Below are 21,291 nucleotides of genomic sequence, written 5' to 3'. Positions count from 1 at the left end.
TGCCGTTCAGTAAAACTGAGTACAGACGGAGAGTTTCAATCATGAAAAAACACTTGCCATTACTGAAATGATAAAGTGAATGCAAGTAAGGTTAATTTATTTGGCACAATAATTTTACTCATTTCTCATACGATATAAAAAAAACAGTCCCATAATTTATCTTGTCTTTTAAAATGTCGCCATCGCCATAAAAAGTCTGTTAATTTAATTGTATTTTAAAAGGCAAAATCTAACGTCTGTCGCACTTTCGTGGTGAGTATACAATCGATTATGGCTTTATTGTGGTCCAATAGAACCTTTCGCCTGTTAGTTTTTACTTGTCTGCATTCATAAATCTTGGATTCGAATTTGCTGATATGCAGGATTGCGAGTACGAGATGTGATGAAAGATACTAACTATAATAGTGGTGATGGTGATAGTGATGATGATGATGATGACAACGATGATTATGATGATGATGATGATGATGACACAATGATGATGACAAATATGATGATGATGATGATATCAATGGTGAATAATCGATTACGAATGATAAAAAAACAACATCAACATCAACAACAACAACAACAACAACAACAACAACAACAGCAATAATAATAATAATAATAATAATAATAATAATAATAATAATAATAACAAGGCAGTATTGCTGAAGGCAATGAGTACTTGGGCCGTGATAGAGTAATTTTGAGGACAATATATACTACTATTCAAATATGGTCTTGAATTTCCTCCTGTCAATTAGACATTTGATTAACTGGTTAATGCATGACAACGGCAAAATATGTCTAGCAATTTTTGTGGAGTTTGAGGCAGGCGTTCTTTATTTATAGTGGAAATTGCTTAAACTCCTTAAATATTCAAATTACAGCAAATTTCTTTTGTTCTCGATGGTAGATGTCTAATATTTAGATGGGCTTATTTAGATTTCTACCCTATAGTAATCCCTATATACCAAAAATCGGACATCCAGCTCTATTGGCTTGCTCAGAATTAGATATGTGCATAATTAATGAGGTACAATATGTGGTGTCATAAGGTGTCCCACCATACCAAATATGAAGGGTGTAGCACTTGTGGTTACTGAGTTGTGGACAAATATATACAAATGAGGTCAAAGGTCATTGAGGTCACGTGACATTTTGTCAAAATAATTGTATTGCTAAGTTATTCCTATATACCAAAAATCAGACCTCTAGCTCTATTGGCTCGCTCAAAATTAGATGTGCGCATAATTAATGAGGTACAATATGTGGTGTCATAAGGTGTCTTATCATACCAAATATGAAGGATGTAGCACTTGTGGTTACTGAGTTGTGGACAAATATATATATTTGAGGTCAAAGGTCATTGAGGTCACGTCACATTTTGTCATAATAATTGTATTGCTAAGTTATTCCTATGTACCAAAAATCAGACCTCTAGCTCTATTGGCTCGCTCAAAATTAGATATGCACATAAATAATGGGTACAATATGTGGCGTAATAAGGTGTCCCATCATACCAAGTATGAAAGGTTTAGCACTTGTGGTTACTGAGTTATGGACAATAATGTATATTTGAGGTCAAAGGTCACCAAGGTCACATGATATTTTGTCAAAATGTCTGAGATATCTGCGTGAACCGATGGACTCACTGATGGACTCACGGACGGATATGACCCAATCTATAAGCCCCCTGGACTTTATCCGTGGGGACAAAAAACTGTGTCACTGCATCCTTTAGGCAATATGAATACGATGAGAAACTAAATTTTTATTTTTCTTGGCCTTATACATGGGAGTCTATGGAGAACTGCCTTATACATGGGAGTCTATGGAGGTGTAAACTAAAAAGTCCTCTAACACGGCCAAATTCGATCGCATTGTGAAACAAATTGACGTGCATCTGTATGGGGTTCGGGTACTATTCTTGTGCAAAGTTTGAAAGAAATTGACCAGGGCATGTCTGAGATATCTGCGTGAACGGACGGACGGACGGACTGATATGACCAAACCTATAACTCCCCCAGGACTTCGTCCGTGGGCACTAAAAACAACGCAACAGTTATTACAGCTACACCGGCGGTAGGTTCATATCCAGAGCCCCGTACGGTCTGCCGCAGTCGCTTGAAAACAATCTCATAAACCTGGCCATATGGACAACTGTGTATGGGCAGCTGGATACTTGACTTCCCGGAGAAGGCGAGCTGTCACGTTCAAGCTCAGGATTATTTGTCGATCAAATTTCAGTAAATTTACCTTACCTAGATGAAATTTTGTCTAAAGGCTGAAATTTCGCCGAAGTTTGACAAAATTGCATCGATTTTTCAGGTTCATATCCGACATTTTTGAGTTTTGAGTGCAGACAGAAATAAGTTTTGAGGCAACATGGCTGCGACCCCATGTTGACCCCTAGCCCTGCGTACGATGCTATGTGCTACAGCTAACACACAGCATCGTACGCAGGGCTAGCGAGAGAGTTGCCGACATTGACGGTTATTTACGAGAAGTGAATAAAAGACTGTCATTTTTGGAAGCGATCGAGTAGCTGAGGTAGGCTGGGATACAACTTAGGCCCAAGAACGCTGAATTTCGGCAGTAATTTGGCTTTTTACGTCAAGTCCCAAAATGGATTTGAAGTCACCGACCCTACGTACGGGTCTTTGCAGGGCTGTGGTGAGGGGGCGATTAGCTGTAGCGGAACACACAGCATCGTACGCAGGGCTAGTTGACCCCAAGTGAAAATGTGTTCGCGATCAAATCTTCCTGTATTTTTTTCAGAATTTTCGACAAAATCATTGCTTCTTAAATCTTTTGTAAAATATAAAATACTAAAATAAAAATGCGATGTGCCATGTCTCCAGATTTCTAAAATATCGTTCGTTGACCGTTCGACGGAATACTCATTTCGCAAACTTGTGACGCAGTTGAAATTCAATACTGACCGCCAAATAATCTTAATGAGACGAGATCATTCTAGACATCCTCCAAATTATCCAACCATTCGCGTTAGAGTTCAGTTCGCTCAGAGTATCATAACATTCTTCGGCCTTCGTTTAGATCGACCCTAATCTCTCCCATTTAGGAAATAAATACACAAGCTACCTTGACAAAACTTCGTGCACCATCCAGGACCAAACGCACTACAAATCTGTCTTGACGTCACATCTCCTTACATGGTAATCGGCATACCGTATTTTTTAGCAAAGGAGACACAGAATACGTCGGAGAATTCAGTTTCAAAACGTATGACATTGTGTGATGTTGTCAAAAAAAGGTAATGTTACTGCAGTGGTATAAATTAGAAAACACAAAAGTTCAAATCAGTTTATTTCGGACTGGTTTTACCCAACATTTCATATTGTTTCTTATGCCAGATTTGACCACGTGCTTACTGGCGACCCCTTTACATGCAAATTTTGTGGCAAATGGTGTGTTCTCCTGGAAAAACAAACGTACAATTTCTATATGAAGGAGGCGAAATTTGCCCTCAAAACTCCAAACCACCCCTTTTATATGGGGTGTACCTAGCTATTTTGAACGAGCTTCTCGAATCTGCAGCTCTATTTCGAAATGATGGTCTGGTTTTCTCAGCTCAAGGATAAGTGTTCTCCATCGCTGTGGGCATTACTATTCTCAACTGGGGGTACAGTTTCCAGTCGTAATGTTTTTCATTGTGTCCGGAATATAAAACCTTTCCTCTTTACACTTTCACTTTGATTAAAACTAGTCCACATCTTGTCAGCGATTAAACATGTTTCAAGTTTAAATGTTAAATTCTGGTCTCGAGCCCTCTTGTTCGACCAAACTGAAATTACCCCTCCCACTTTGGCTCGTCCGGTGGGTGTAGCAAGGGTCGTGCCATCGCCTAGGAAACGGAGGGTGCATTAATTGTTGCATTTCGATGCACATTTTGATTATATTCAGAAGATTTTGTGGCAAAAACTCAGATAGAGAAGCATTAATTTTCACATCTCACTTATTCAAGACTGGCTGAACGCAGCACTTCCATTCAATTAACATCATTACGCCATTTATTATGCCAAGAAAGATGAAGCCAAGACATTTTGCCCTCCCTGGTCTCAGCCAGAAATGGTTATACCTTACAGAGTGTTTTCCCACGGAATGAAAACAAATGTACTTGGGCTGAGGCCCAAGTACAATAATAATAATAATAATAATAATAATAATGTTTCTTTTTCGGGAACAATAAGGGTGGATGATGTTAATTTTGTTAATTTCATGATCAGAATATCGTTGATGTCACAATATACATTTCATAATGCTGCCTGTATCCATAGGAACATAAAAATGATAACATCTGTTACATCAGCACACCCGACAGTGACTTGGATAGTCCATTGTATCCGGTAGAAATCGTGTCAGAATGTTATAATTGGAAACTGCAGACTTTTTACACCTGGACAACGGCGAAAACGATATTTTTGTTCCAGTTCGAGTGATTCGGTTCGTGCACGATACATGTAAAAGATATTGCAAATGCGCACGTCGAGCGCAGTTCAATGTTTGATGCCATTGTTGACCGTTGAATTCTATATAGGATTAAATCCATTTGTCAACAATTATTTGCATCGCAAATAGTACACAACGTGATGTACCAGTGTGCTATAAAAGTTCAGGTTATGTTAGAAGAATGCCGAAATGTTCTTGTTTCACAGAACAAAAACAAACAAACAAAATAAACATCAAGGTTTACAGCTATTGACCTTCAATATAAGAGTGGCGTTGACAACTGATGGGTAGCGATCTGGGGAACCAGGCCACCATGCATCATTTTTCTTTAAAAAAATAATCAAGTATACACCGAGCTTTACTAAAATATTGCCGTCCCTATGCCTATACGGCAGGACTCCCTGTGATCACAATGGCTTCCACAGCCATAAAATACGCTGCCGTGGCGAAAGAAAAATCTGCTGTATGATAGTTTGCGGTAAGGGTAAAGATTGATAGGTTCGGAACTGCCGATTTATTGTATAGATTAAATGCTCTCGTTGCAAATTTGCGTATGTGGTAAAACGAGTGTGTCGGCCATTTTAGCGGCAGCATTATTATACATATTTGGTGGCGCACTTTTTTTGCGTGGCCGTCAAGTGAAAATCTGTGCTCGGCTGCTTTAAATATCTGCGACCTTATTCCTTTAAAACGTTAGCTACTTTGTTTTGAATAATTTGTTCACTTGTCAATTACAAGATCTGGTGATCGCGTATCCCGCATGTAAATTGATTATCGGTTTATTCCGTCGAGAATTGTGCTTAAAGTAGGTCAGTACAGCTAGAGATGATACCATCTTCACGACTAGGGGTCAAGGTTCACGAGAACACTCTCCATCGAATTATTTGTACAATTCAAATCTGGTACGAAGTAATGCTTCGCAGTCACTGAGTCCAATTTGATGTCATTCCGCCGCCTTCAAGTCTTTTCAACCGTGAAATTCAGACGACGCGCACGTATGTACTGTGTTATACATTTGCCGGAATGCAATAATAAGTTATCGATCATCCCCCAGCTCTTCCACAATTGAAATACAGAAATTGAAGAATCACATTATAATCTATGCTCGTTATGTTATTACGTGCGCTCTAACTGTTCATCCAACGGACACTGAGATTGTCAGATTGTATTTGTTGAAACCATCTGGCCGATACTTATTCGTCCAAGCTATTGCACTTTCTAGCTTGTGAGTAAACCAAATGTCGAGCTCATAGCTCGATATAAACGGTTATTCACACATAAATGGTGACGTGACCACAGTGTGGGTTGGCCTGGTTACCCAAATCCTGGTCCAAAAATGTAATATCTGTACGATCAAAATAAACTAATTACCCGGATTATGTTATGACTGTACCACGTCAAATGTGTTTTTACGCGATTCTTCATCAAAACTACTAACGCACGTAGTTTAAAGGTATACTGTCACCTGTTCCAATTTTGCCACAGTTACCATGGAAAGAGAAAATCTAACCAATCACATATTTTAAGCGGGTGGCCATTTTCAAAAACAGCGCCCTCACAAGGGCATTTTGAATACCAAGGAACGCCCCTTTGACAATATATGAGCATATTTAGATTACAGGTGACTGTATACCTTTAACCGTGACGTTGAATTATACATGCACGGAAGAACAAATAGAGCCGTGAAACAAATTGCTCGAAGAAAACACCGAGGCGCGAAATGTGGCGTAGAAATGGTCCCTAGCGTATATTGCCACTGATTTGGCTATCCTGCAATGTTTGTATCGTGAAATAGAAAAAACTGGGCAAGACTGAAGATGAGTGGCCACTAAGAAATTTTCTTTAAATTTTTAGTAATCTATGGAGTCCACTCATACCATAACTTTTATTTGTAGCCCCCTAACTTAAGAAAATCCCTGTCAGTTTCGCAGCCAAAGATGTGTCAACTGATCTTCAGTCGTACTATTGTAAGTACGTACAGCGTGTAACAAATTGACGAAAACAGCATAAACACCAACAGCAACAAAAAACCCATTATCAAGAACAACAACGACAATGATACAAGTAAAAATAATAATAATACGAAACTAAATAAACGTTAACAGGATAAAAAGATCACATTGCAAACGGATCAGAGGAGAGACAATCATTCTTCGAAATTCCCGTAACGCAGAGATCATATTCAAACATTTTCTTAAGAGTCGTCAAAATGCTGCCCTGCTCAAAATTTCCTTCAAAATATCAAGGTGAGTTAGTCCGTCTGACAATGTCAAGACAAGCATCTCCCGGGTATGACGCTAAATTTGTTCCCATGCGAACATCATAGTATATATATGTGACCCTTCTCCAATTTTCCTTTCCTTCAAAATTCATTGTTTTGCAGGTCCTGCAGAAAATTAGCAGATTCTCAAGTCCCTTATGAATCAAGTCCCTTATGAAAAACGTTCGTCACAAATCCTTTCGTCACGCTGTGCCATAATCTTGTGGTGACATACATCATCAAAGCTCTTCTACAAATTCTTGATGGATTATTCAGGTTGTGTTTCAAGTCATCCGGGAACCATCCAGGCTGTCCCGAGAGTCCTTGGCTCCTATTGCTTGCATTCAAGTCCTCTCCAAGTCCTAATTGGACTGTGTTCATGCTGCCCTACAAGTCCTGTACGCATCTTCCCGTTTGTACTGGCCCCAGATGTGACGCATTCTACTCGGCGTTATTCCGTGTATTGTGAAAATACTGTGCAGGGGACAACGCAACTTCCTTTTGTACAAAACCGCGAATGTGTCGAATCTTTCTTCTGGGTGCGGTATGATTCCGATTTGTTGCATTCCTATACCGACGAACACATCTTCCCAGCTCAGGTACCGAATCTGAAGCGAGATATCGTAGATGGCGACTGCCACGTCCGTCGACATGATGTACCCTGTCCCGCAGAGGTAGGGAGGGTAGGTGGGGTCGCTGTAGAGATCGAGAGGGGTGTACCATTTCTTGTTTTTGCGTCGCTCTGGCTTAGCGCCGTCGAATCGATAGCCTAGGGCATACCTGAGGCGAGGCTGTTTGAAGATGTAGTTTATCAATCCGCGATAATTTACGAACATGTCGCTGTCTGTCTTCATGACGTATTCAGCGTGTGGACAGTAGGTCTTTACCCACTTCAGTCCCATTATCGTTTTCAAGGTCATGTTCAAGTAATTATCTACAAAATCCTCCTGTAAAATGTCTCGATGAACACCGTTCTCAGCCACCACTGAATTTTGGAGATGTTTGCTGTTGGCGTTGTCCACGCCGAGCAAGAACAGCGTAACGATTTTCTTCCCTTCGACTTCCTTCACGCTGGCCCAGCTGTTGCGAATCGCCTCCCGAGCTTTCAGGGACTTAGTGTGGGCAGTTACTAGGACGAGCAAAAACACTTGCTTGTTCTTGCATGCACCCGGGACATTCAGAACGTACCCGTAGTTGTGGGGGTTGATCAAATGGCCGGTGAGATAATTCGTAATGTTCGCCTCGGAGGTCGGCCCTGCGTTGGTAGATGTGACATTTAAGGCGGCCTGAGTCGGCCCTCCGGCCTTCAATTCCCGGGGGGAATCAGCGGCCGATATCGGGGAAGATGCCTTCGTCGCTGACATGGGGTGACTGCTCCTCTTGAAGAGCACAAACCAGAGGAGTAGGTTGACCACGGACAGACAGACCAGTGCGGTGTATCCACGCATTTCGAACGGTGCGCTCCAGAAAGCAGCTCATCAGCTGACCTGGGGCTTGTCAAGTGATCGCTAGAGTGGAAAGATAAAGAGAAGTTTAGCTTAATGTGTCATCGTTCATCTAATGTCTACCGTTTCAGCTTTACGTATACTTACCACACATTCAGTAAATCATAAAGATGAATTATAATTGCTACGTGAGGCTGTAATAGAATTGTTGGCTATAAAACATGCGTGTTGCAAGGCCCAACGTTTTCCTTCTATGTTTGCCATCTAAAAGAGTTTGGCCAAATATTGGCCCGTTTCGCATGCTGCAGTAACTTATATGATGGAAATATTTAGAGCTGGCAACCTCGATATAGTATATCAATAAAAAGAAGAAAGTTTGGCTGTACCCTGGTAAAAAGAAACGTTGAAAATTATCTACAAAAGTATCAAATAACGAAAACTCAAACATATTATTGCAATGTACTGAAAAGCAGGTCTACAGGTTTGCGAGGCAACGGGTTTACAATTGGGAGAGAGAGAGAGAGAGAGAGAGAGAGAGAGAGAGAGAGAGAGAGAGAGAGAGAGAGAGAGAGAGAGAGAGAGAGAGAGAGAGAGAGAGAGAGAGAGAGAGAGAGAAATGTATAGCCAATGTATGGATGGATGGATGGATGAACTAATGGATGGATGGACAGACAGACAGACAGAATGGCATACATGCATACATACATACATACATACATACATACATACATACATGCATGCATGCATGCATGCGTGCATGCGTGCGTGCGTGCGTGCGTGCGTACGTACGTACGTACGTACATACATACATACATACATACATACATACATACATACATACATACATACACACACACACACACACACACACACACACACACACACATACATACATACATACATACATACATACATACATACATACATACATACATACATACATACATACATACATACATACATACATACATACATATTGGTGTTCTGCTTCTGAATTCTCCGTGTTTAACAGAGAAGATATCAAATGAGTCGTGATGGCTCTGACAATCAGATCGAGTTAGCTCAACTTTTGCAGTGTGTTGAAAGAATAGAACCCTGCACGCAAGGTTTAAGTTAATGAATTTCCCTCGGTGTGTTTATAAGTCGCTGATTTAACTACCTTTGTGAAGATAGCTTGAAGGTTGCGTTTTTTTTAATGATCGTGATAGTTCAAATTCTTTAAAGTCAATTTCAAAAGATAGCTCTGATTATCTTTATTTCACAGACTTGAGTTGACCGGAAATTATTTTGGAAATGCACATTGGACGAACGGGATTAAAGGTATCTGACGCATTCCGTGGTGAAAATTTGTAAAATGCTGTATATATGCCTGCTGTTTAAACCATCTACAACATCAAAGCATACCAAGTAGATATAATAATCATGCAAGAGGCGATTGCGCTGTTGAGAAAGTTCACTGCTCTCCAGTCGTCGGAACTGTGCTCAAAGGTCGCTAGGGACCCCCACGACCGATGTAAACACTGTGTGGGGGTACGTTTGCGATTGATTAAAGTTAAAACATGCTTTTTAACAATGACTATCGTAAAATTTAAATGTTACAGCTAGGTTGCATCTATAAATAGCGCTTGAAATACATTGTGTGTAAACATAAGTCGCACATGCGTAGTCGCGACGGCCGCTTCCCTTTAACCACCGTCCCTCCTAATCTGCCTGTAATTCAGTGGCTGTATTATATCAATCATAAATGGATATCATTAATTACAGATCATACAGAACACAAAACAAACTCTGTGTCCTTCAATCGACTGTAAAATGCACCACATATTCATAACATTGTCCATATAAGTTTAATGATTTTTTTTTTGAAAAAGAAACGGTTACGCTCCCTATATCCGTTAACGTGACAGTCCATAGAAAATATCATTGAGTGTGATCTTCATCGTTCAATTATTTTCTTATCGTTCAGCCGTGCTTCCTGCTCGGGCGCAAAATCAACTATACGCATGATGTTTTCATGATGGCCCGCATTTGCATATACAGTGAAATGTGTATCGGCCTGCAAATAAATTAGGCATTTGTATGACCCCCTGACCTCACTACAGGCTTTTGTTTGTTAGTTTGTTTTTTTTACATTTTTATTGTCAGCAAGCATTATATATTATCCAGCAAAATAATGTACATAACGTAATATTCGAATATCACAAAAATCTCTTTGATTAGCTCCTACATTTGTATGCGCGACATTGTACTTCTGGCCTGACCTGTGTAAGTTTTATAAACATTACTGACAAAGGAAGCAAATTATTACAGATTTACCTACCTAAATCTCCCTACCTAAATCGACAACTGAAAAGAAATGAGTTGTTTATAAGGGACATAAGCTGTAACTTGTGGCAAGTTTTTCAGTATTCTGCTTCTGTATATCAACCACCGTGTCTAACCCTAACCCATTTTGTCATGCTGAAATTTCGAGTATTCTTTCTGTCAACACAGCTTGCAATGTAGTGATCATTGTTTATTGTTTACAAATGAATTCTAGTCCGGACTTGAATACAATTTTAAACAATAACAATGGAGATTATACTCATATAGGTTGTGTTGATATGCTAAATACTTGGCATTAAATTATTCAATGCAGAAAGTTTAGGGAAACCACAAAACAAAAGTTCTGAAAAAAATAGCCAAAAAATACACAGGAAATCAGTTCAAAAGTCTCGTCCATTACTCATTTGAAAGATATAGATTCGCCTCTTGTTCGGTGCCTAATACGTGTAAATTATAACGAGGGAATTCAACGTTGGTGTTGCATTCAACTGCAGCCGTTTTAAGCCCATTGCCTGTCTCAGTCTCCAGGTGTTTTGATGCATGAAGTATTGTCCAATGGAAAAGACGATATTTTGTGCAAGAATGAGACGACGTAGCAATTTTATAGGAAAAGTGAAAGATGTAGAATTTGAATTCAAAATGGACAAAACAGGTTTTGACGATCACGGTCATGCGTATGATGATGATGATGATGAAAGGTAACGAATAGAATTTCTTGCTTAATACCTTTTTCGCTACAGTCTCTGTTACATTGACGCATGAAACAAGTAAAAGACATTCAATTAAAAAAATGACCAGGTGCAAATGTCGAACGAAGGAAAACATTAATAATATAATTACTTTGTACTGTACGTAATATTTATAACGTTCTACTTGAACATCGAGCACTTTCATTTCATGCGAAGACATCTCTATGCTTGAATATAAGAAGATCTTTCACCGCATCGTTTTATCATTCAATTTCTTCAAATATTTGTAAAATGATAATCAATTGGGTCCTGGTTGATTGAAACTCCCGCGATTAATGCATTGTAGATAATTTACCTGTTTTACATTTTATAACGTTTAATCCTATACATGTATCCACGCGTCCACGCCTTCCAGCTAAAATTTTATCACAGCAGTTTTCTTCATGAGTTCATTTCCCCGGGACAAGCGTCTAATGTAGGAGAAGGTTCTTCATTAAAATTTCATAATGATTAACAACAAGTAGATCTATGTTTGCTGTCACTTACATTACTAATAAAAAGATATTACAACGATTGTCTCAAAACTGCTCGCGTCAAGATGTCGCCTCGGTTTTAAATGATTATCGGACGTGGGCGCTATATTTTCCTTCGGACATATGGCTTATTTCATACGTTGATACGCAAGATTTAGAAAAAAAATTAGTAATTATGTAAATGACACATTGCTTGTCATGAAATTTTACGTGACGATGATGATGAATTCGGTAATAATGATGATGATTATCGTTATCACTAGCATCATTATTAGCGACATAATCGTCATCGTCGTCGTCGTTATCGCCATCGTCATCATCATCATCATCATCATCGTCGTCGTCGTCGTCGTCGTCGTCGCCGCCGTCGCCGCCGCCGCCGTCGCAGCCGCCGTCGTCATTGTCGTCGTCGTTGTCTTTTATTATCATCATCATCTTTATTCCGAACGATCCTGGTCAATGACACGTAATAATTTTATCCTCGGTTTATTAAGATCATAATTGTTACGCATTTTTTGTACGTCTGACAAGTTACCTGGGAAAATTAAGGTTTTCCTCACTCCAAGCATGAGCAGTTATACCAGTAATAAAGGTTCCCTCGGGATTTTGACATCTAGCAAAGTAAAACACCCCCTCATCTATTTTGGGCTTCATTCATTCAATTTTCCAAATTCATAAGATTAAATTTTTGGATAAATAAGAGGAAAAATATAACAGGTATTGCTCTAGGAGTGAAATAGATGTACCCTTAAAACATGTTTTCTTTTTTAATCACTCTTTAACTGAAATGACCAACAACAGATGAGCAGATGTTATGCTTTTGTCGTTCAGCGAAATGTGATTTTTTTTTCGTAGGCGTTGTATGATATTCTCCTGTGCTTATCCAACTGATTTAATGCCAAGTGTTATGAAGTGTTAGACTTCGAATCGTGCCACGTCAACACTCTAACTACTCAACATCGGCGTGCGACTTTGTGTTTGGAGCCGGGTATTTCTTCTCCCACACTGTCACGTGGCTAAGTTGAGTCTAGAGGGAAGATAACAAGTTGATAGAATAAATAACGTCTCAAAATTAGTGAACTTTAATGTGACACAGTGATCATATTGAAAAAATATCGCTGCAATCTCCATTTTAGGCTTAAATTCGCTATTTAGGAGAAAACTCCATCTTTCTAGTACTTCAAGAGGTTTAATTGGTCACGGCAGTGAAGGGTCGTTGCGCTTGTCTCAAAGGTGTAACACTGCAGATCCCAGTTATCAGCAATCGGTGGTAATATTTTGAATATTTACAACGTGTCAGTAGTTTATCTTTCTCCATAGGCATTTTGTATACGAGGTAGAAGCAGTGTTTAATGTGTAAATGCACAGCAATTGATGGGTTGCCCCTAGCCCTGCGTACGATGCTGTGTAGTCCCAGCGTTGTACGAAATACGGCCTCCCACCACATGTGGTGGAAGGCCGCATACCGCATAACCCGGGAACCACAGCATCGTACGCAGGGCTAGGTTGCCCCTTGCCACAAGCATCGCCCATGATTTATCGACTTACGTATCGAAAATCCTCAGTAGTCTAGACGGAGTTTCAACTCCTTCCTTCCATATCCGAGGGAAGGTATAAATATCAGATAGAATTTTCACAATACAAATTACCTGATTGCATATCGTGTGTGCTACGCGTTTCCACCATTCACACACACTATCATCATCATCATGCCTCGACTTGGATTCAGTTATGCCGATCTTTGATGGAATTTGCCATCAATTTGAAGAATTCATTTGGAAATAAATAGATAAGCCGGTGAAAGAATTTTCAAATCAACATAAGGCTGAGACTGTTACTATTTTTGCCTGTTAAAACAAGACCAATGTTTATCTTACTTTTAATCACGCATCTTGTCGGTAGAATTTTCATAGAACAATTCCCTTGCTGGACCTTGAAACAGTTTTAACTATATTTTAGAAAATCTGCCATTTTCCCCAAATCTTGACCCGGACTTATTGCAAACCAAACGAACCCGACCAAAATGTAAATTCTGAACCCTGGACTGCTCAATTCCCGCCAAATACGTTTGTTTTCCTATTAATATTATACGATGTTCGTACATACTGTTAATTAAAAACTATAGTACATACAATTTTGTACCTAGCAGATCAAAAACATTGCAAATGGTCACTTGTGTCCTCTGATTTCTAAACATATGAGTAATTTAAAGATTTTATGGAACACCGTAGGAAGTAAACGTGTTCCGATTTCTACTGAATAACGGTTGCATATTTCATCTACACGTTTCAAGGAAAAAGTAGACTAGCGTATATATTCGGCTTGAGTTGGAGAGTCCAAACTCTTGTTGTTTCTCCGTTACTACTCATGACTTATGCAAGGCATATTGAAAGTCGCGCAAAGTCAAGTCCACAGTGAGAAAACCATGCGGAGCGAAAAGTATTATGAAAGACAATACGGCTGTAGGAGCTACGGTCTCTCACGTAGCCGTTGCGAAGTGAATTTCACAAGAATTTCAATTTAAGGTAGTATGCACCTTGAAAGTGAAAGACTTAAACGTTTGCTCAAACTTTCCTCGGTGAAACTTTCCACCATTCTCTTACCAAATCAACAATTAAAATCTGGCGTCACCTTGCAGAGCTTGGAACTAGCGAAACAAATTACCCAACATTTTGCGATATTTGAAATTCAAAATGGCCACCATTCCTGTGTTAACTCCAAGGGGTTAATTAAGTTTTGGATTTTCGAAAATCTAAGCCGGTGAAAGTTTTTCTTTTCCAGGGTCTTTAAGATGAACTCCACAAGTGGTATATCAGAAAAGATTTGTAAAAAGTTTGAGAGTACTAGTCCGAATATCTGTCCCCGAGGCGCATTCTACCTTAAACTCCTACATCATATTTTATACACGAACTACTGTCTCTTTAAGGTAGTATGCACCTCGAAAGTGAAAGACTCAAACTTTTGCTCTAACTTTCCTCAAGGGATCTTTCAATCATTCTCTTTCAAAATCAAGAATAAAAATACGGGGTCATTGTGCAAATTTTTGTACTAGAGAAACAAATTACCAAAGATTTACCGATATTAGAAATTCAAAATGGCCGCCATCCCTGTGTTAATTCTATGAAGAAAAATAAAAATTTTCGAATTTCGAAAACCTAAGCCGGTGAAAAGTTTTCTTTCACCAAGAGCTTTAAAATGAACCCCCACATGTGGTACATCAGAAGAGATTTGTAAAAGTTTAAGAGTCTGAATGTCTGTCCCCGAGGCGCGTTCTACCTTAAAAAGGGGTGCAGATTAGACACCCGACTGCTCCTGTAACAGCTGTGGCAAAACGTTTATAGTCTCATATTCTAGATGTTGGACCCAGCCTTCATGATGTACTTTTTGGAGACAGAAATGTTCGAGTTATTTATGATTCATTTCATACTCATAACGAAACGACAAGCTTATCTGTACAATGAAAATTTGCACAGTGGTATGTGTAAATCCAGCTGTATTCTCCGAGACTTGCGCAATATGTTTAAACCAAATAAAAAAGCGACTTGGCTCGTTTTCTCAAACGTATGCCATCTTCAGGACACTCAAAGTGATAAGAATTTCTGTCAAATTCTAGAAGACGCAGAAAATATGATGACCTCGTGATATTTTTGTGAAATAAAGAAGTTTTTCGCATATAGGATTTTAGCGATGGCATGGAACGGAAGCACGACTCGCAGGACAATACCGTGACTTCGTTTTTATTGCCACAGCCTTCCATCGTGTACAAATCTATTGAATTGTTTACCTTCCTACCCATCTACCCATCCACAAAATAACCTTACAATCTATTCTCCCATTTATCTGACCACCCATCATTCTGCCAACCACCCGATGGCATCAACCTGCTGTACCAAACACAACTCCCCCCGAAGAAGTGTCACCCCATCCTCTGAATAAACGTACTTCCCAGCCTATGCCCCCTCTTACAGGCACCACAAAACCACAAATCTTAATCTCAGTCTGTCTGTCTGTCTGTCTGTCTGTCTGTCTCTCTCTCTCTCTCTCTCTCTCTCTCTCTCTCTCTCTCTCTCTCTCTCTCTCTCTCTCTCTCTCTCTCTCTCTCTCTCTCAATTCTTGTAAAGTCTAATAAAGTCTACACTTAGACATTGAGCATATGCCATCCATGATGTATTATGTTCTTTCTTTTTCATACGTCATTTGAAATATTGAATCACTGCAAGTAATTTCATGTTTGTCCTGTCGACCCTAAAATATATAGGCAAAGCCACTTTCACCAGTTTTCATCATACCATACGTGTCATCGTAACGTTTGTTACGCATGACGTCAATGGCTTTGTTTGTGTGTACTTTTCGTCGTATTAAGTAAAATTAGTCGACGGACTCGTTAGTCTCTCAGTCTGAATGGTATAAGCAGTTTTGCCGTATTGGGAGTCCATTTTAGCCTACACATTTTCACTCCAACAATATACTTTCTTAATTTTAGCTATATAAAAAAGTCTCACAAATGCACACGCTTGAACAAAATACAACACAAATTACACACGAACTACACATACAATTAATGATTTATGCATTATATATTCTGATCTGTTGGTGAATTCCCGAGCGTATGAGGGACAAACATCAATAGTGAACCTTTAGATGAGTAATGTTTTCTCATTTTGAAATCTTCAAATCTATACTGATTCTTGTTTGGGGATGTAATACCATTGCAAGGAGAGGTAGTGTCGTAGGTCAACGAGACAAACCCCATTTATTGATTTCGATCGCGAAACTTTTTCTCAAGATTTCATATCTATGAAGTGTATAAACTATTTTTGTCAATTTTCTTGTATGAAGTGACATCCTTAGGTTCATTGTCAGTTTAATATCTCTTACGGTATATAAGCATGCACGGTAAATTTTATGACAATATGTGTGTATATACGTGGCGGTTTTGGCTTGGCCCAGCCGAGAACACGGGTGTATACTAGTATATCGATCGCAAGCATTGGAGTAAGGTGGGACTGCGACAAGATATAAGCAATATCATCACAATAAACATTGTGGACTACTCACCTTCGGAGTTACAGTGAAAGCCGTGTCTTCATACGTGTCCCTTCCACAAGTATTAACACCATCGCTCGGCGACCACTTAGCACCGAATGTGAAGCCAACACATTTACCTCAATGACACCGTTTCCCTGTCTTGCGGATCGAAGTGTTCTCTGCGTGTGGAGGAGGATAATCGTATATGCAAATGAAAGTGTTTTGTCGGAAAGTGAATGCTTTCCTCGTCGTCTAATTATAGGTTCTATCGATCTTGTGTCCGCCTGACCTAAGGATCAACGTGGGGAAGACACAGGGCAGCCTGTGTGAGGAAATCAAACACAATACACCACTGAGAATGTTGAAAACGCTCTTGACATATTCTCACGATCATCCGTTGTAGTTCAATATAACAAATTGATTGGATAGCGTGTTTCGATGTAAAACTGACATGAAAATTCCTACCTGGAGCGTTCTTAGCCTTTGCGAGCGCTGGTCCGTCTGCTCATCAGAAGCCGAGGAGCCAGGTAGGAGGACTTTCTACACGGACGTAGAGGGCGGTTTGCTTTTAGTCGTCATATTGCAAATAAGTTCATGACACGTTTGACGTTCTTCCCAGTCTCCTTAACTTCCCCTTTGGTCGTTTTAATGTAACAGTGAGGAATAACGGATCGTAGGATAAAAAAAAATATTTTTGTCATGAAAAATACGAAATTTTTACATCTAAATATCTGCAATCGCGTCAAGGACTCGGAGAAACTTGAAGAGACCACACAACGAGTCAATATTAAATGCAAGAAGCCTTAGCCATGCCTACCAGACTTCTACGTATATACAGCCTCGCTTTAAACTGGTATGTTACCGAGGAAACGACACCCTCCCCGCTATCTATAACAACCGTTGTCATAGCAATTGCCAACCAGGAAAGCTGTCCGTCAAGCAATTTTAACCATGGATGAATCTCCAATTTTCTGTTGCTTTCCAAGTTGCCATGGGTACCGTTTCAAAGTCTTCAGCATCGTCATATCGTTCCCAAATGTGATACCCTCACCCGATGCAATACTTCAATGGCGCAGTAATCAATTTTCTGTTGATTTACTTCGTTTCGTTCACGTCTTCTCATTTGTATGACATCCAAGTCTCTCTTTCCCTTCATTCTTTTTTCGTTCGTTTGTTTTTATCCATTATTTGATGGATAATCAGTCAAACGATAGGAAATAAAATACTACTCCGAGAAAATATATGTAACGATACGACAGAATGGAAATAAAGTTACAAAGCAATGCTATTACTAAAGTAAGCTAGCAAATGTAAATTTAGACGGATACTTCAACGTCCTTAATAGTATGTATAGCAAAATTCATGCACCAACCAATGTCATGTGAAATCGATTAACATGAAAATCATTACAAAATTAAGTTGATAAAGTGTGCGTACGATTTATGATAGCGAGTATGCAAATATCATGTCAAAATTTCCATTGTTCGATTTCATACTGTACACAGCTTTCATGTGCTCAATGTCAAATGTTCCGAGTGTCATTCTGTCGACCGAATTGTACTTTGGACTAGGATACATTTGCCAAAAATAAAATCGAATATTAATACAGGAAGCTTTGAGTCGTCCCGGTAAGCCTAATACGCCAACATATTTCCCCCTGGGAGGAGAATAAGGATATTTTATTTATTAAACAGCCTATGAAATCATTATCACATGTTATAGCAATTATCTTTGATAAGATGTTCTTTGTTCGTCACGGCGGTGGTAAATCATCAAGGTCTAAAATTGACCTACACGGCCCCGATGGCTTCTTTCCAAGTTACCTGCTGAACAAAATGAGAGAATCTTTTCTGTATGTTGATGATAAGAAATTTGCCGATCCACCAATACAAGAAAAAGACTGCTCGCCCTTCCGCCCGCCAAGAAACTGTTCGCGGACAAGTTTTCCGTTGTAGCTTTCGTTAATAACTTTGACAGCTGCCTTGACTGTTGCCAGCCTTCTCTTCTCATTTCGGAGATCACGACGCAAATACTTTTAATCATATCATCTAAACGTTGAGAAGATTTAATAGCCAGATACCAAAGTAATGAAAAAAATAGGAAGGTGGGGGGTAGATCTTTGGAGGGGGTGTCTATTATAACCTCCCCCCAACAATCCTCGTAACACCTCATTGAGAGCGGAGCCTAGGGTTGCCATGTTATCGTTGTCACTACCACCGTTATGAAAGAACTCGTCAACCCTTGCGAAGCACGGTACATGAGGTGATCCCTGATTTTTATGCTTGATGACGAAATATGACATTTTGAACTTTGCTCGGGTAAAATTTGAGCAAAAGAGAAAACTTTCACTTTTTCTGTCAAGCATTAGCTAGACGAAGATACGTGTTTAACTGTACCAGGGTTTATCCGGTTCTATATCAATTTAGAGGAAGGCAAATTGTACCTTGCCAAAGGATGGGATAGGGCAGCAGGAAACGCTGTAGTGGCGGTCAATTGTGAGTTCCCCTGGTAGGGAGTGAGAGGGGTGTTGGGAAGGGAGAATTTTCATATAGTAGTGAGAGAGCAGACTTCACATTCACTCGGATTTGTAGATTTTAACGTACAAACGCCTCTCATTACAGCATCTCGGAATTTGCTAGTTGGATGGTCCTGTATTGTGTGATAAGCCGGAGTACCAATGTGGCGGCAAGAAGTATTCCCCTCAGCCGATGACAACTTAGATCCACATTATTGAGTGACAAAATATGAAGACAGATAATTTTTAAATGATGTAATCAGAAACTATCCATCCATGTGACGACATTGCGTCTTAGAATCATGATATGTGACATGTACTTTGCTTCCTGGGCTATTTTAAGGACTGTATTGCATGTCCTGTGCACCAATCCCGATAGCAGACAGCCTGAGGCAAAATGGTTTATGCCATTCAGTCAACATGATGTGCGTTGTATTAGAGCAGCACTTTGTGATAGTTAGGTAGATTCGAGAGCAGAGTTCGGCAAGCTTAATAACATATCATGATTTGTTGTTCTGAGTGCGTGTGATTAAAAGAGACAAACGTCACAACCTTTGACAAAGTTTTATTTTATCATTATCACTTTATTCATACTTGCTAAACGAGACGCATGTGCAATGACATGGTGCCAAGTCTAGTATGTATATAATATATTGGGATCACACATGTACAGATTATTTTGACAGGTTGAAAGCTAGGCTTTTCTAACGGGCCGAAAGGTTAGATTCAAAGATGCATTTTACAAGCAGAACAAAACATTGAAAAATATATGACAACTTACAGCTGATACACCTTTAACTTTGGCGCAGATATCACAGTGAACCAGACATACAGATAGAGAGTTTGATCCACCGCTAAAATAATCAAATATATCAGAGAGTGGAAAAGGAAAGCCACGCCGTTCCGTCATGAGTGAGGGCGAATTAATAAAAGAATTACTCAATCGCTATGGTGAAGAAAGTACGATATCTAGAACCACAGCTATGCACAACGCGAACAAATATTGGAACCGCTGTATACACTATGCCCACAAGTGAACCGAAAAGCATTGAAGTTTTAATTCTTTGGAACATTAAAGTGGCACTCACACTTGGTAACATTTTTAAAGCACATTTTTTTAATGCCAACGGTCCTTATTTGACGACGCGACTGCGCGCGGGTCGCGAGATATCGATAAAAACATGTCTTCAAAAAGTAAAAGTTTGAATTCCGATGGCCCACCTAAATTCAGCTTCCGAACATCGAACGTTCGGCACTGGGGCCATTGTCAACTAAGCTATGGAGTACGAGTCTACGCTGACGCTGCTGTACGCCACAGTACCACTGGCGTCGGTGATCGGTCATGGCCTGTGGGAGAAAGCTGAGTCTTACTGACTTGGCGTATAAACGAAAAACAATTATTGCTGATTCCACCAGAATTGGCAAAGGTGACTAGCACAGTTACGTGCGGTTGATACATAGCGGCCGCCGCGTGATATGCATAGACGCATGCCACGCGCGCATACCACGCGCGCGGCGTACTGTGTGGCAGACGACAAAATGTAGTTATCGGAGGCGGCTAATATTTGACATGTAAAAACTGATGTTTATGTGGTATTTGTTAAAAATATAATACAACCGATTTAGAATAATGAAAACGACAAAAACTAAGGAGAAGTTTTAGAAAACTTACCTGAGGTAAAGGCATAATAACTGTATATAAAGTCTTTGCAGTGGAAAGTAGATTAATTGCGTCGTTCGAACTTATTGTAGACTCCCTAGAATATCGTCAATCAGCACAACAACAAACCTTCGGGGGATTTCGAGTCAAAATTAGAACGATCGTAAAACTTCGGGATGTGAAAAATACGCTCGGGAAATGACATGTCTTTATCGATATCTCGCGATCCGCGCGTAGTCACCAAGTCAAATATAGACCGTTGGCATTAAAAAAATGTGTTTTAAAAATGTTACAAAGTGGGAGTGCCTCTTTAAACAGTGCACTTGTTGTTGTTAATGCTGTTTTATTCAATAGTAAAATAAATTGAAATATCACCAG

General features: G+C 39.6%; 1 protein-coding gene across 2 annotated transcripts; it reads right to left on the bottom strand.

The window, feature by feature from the left end:
* Nucleotides 1–3,283: 3,283 nt before the first annotated feature.
* Nucleotides 3,284–17,280, bottom strand: LOC139116843 (beta-1,3-galactosyltransferase 1-like). Of its 2 annotated transcripts, XM_070679547.1 has the most exons (4): nt 17,204–17,280; nt 16,769–16,917; nt 11,533–11,647; nt 5,077–8,226 (listed from the first exon to the last, which is right to left on the bottom strand). In XM_070679547.1, the coding sequence occupies exon 4, from the start codon at nt 8,164–8,166 to the stop codon at nt 7,096–7,098; it is 1,071 nt and encodes a 356-aa protein (XP_070535648.1). In that variant the 5' UTR covers nt 8,167–8,226; nt 11,533–11,647; nt 16,769–16,917; nt 17,204–17,280; the 3' UTR covers nt 5,077–7,095. The 2 variants fall into 2 exon arrangements, with proteins under 2 accessions (XP_070535647.1, XP_070535648.1); XM_070679546.1 differs by lacking the exon at nt 11,533–11,647 and having other exon boundaries at nt 3,284–8,226.
* Nucleotides 17,281–21,291: the final 4,011 nt, after the last annotated feature.

Source organism: Ptychodera flava, chromosome 18 (assembly GCF_041260155.1).
Source record: "Ptychodera flava strain L36383 chromosome 18, AS_Pfla_20210202, whole genome shotgun sequence".
NCBI classification, from domain to species: Eukaryota; Metazoa; Hemichordata; class Enteropneusta; family Ptychoderidae; genus Ptychodera; species Ptychodera flava.
This window is presented reverse-complemented; position numbering and strand designations above follow the sequence as displayed.

Excerpts from the sequence above, each read along its gene's own strand:
- LOC139116843 (XM_070679546.1), bottom strand. The coding sequence starts at position 8,166 with ATGCGTGGATACACCGCACTGGTCTGTCTGTCCGTGGTCAACCTACTC.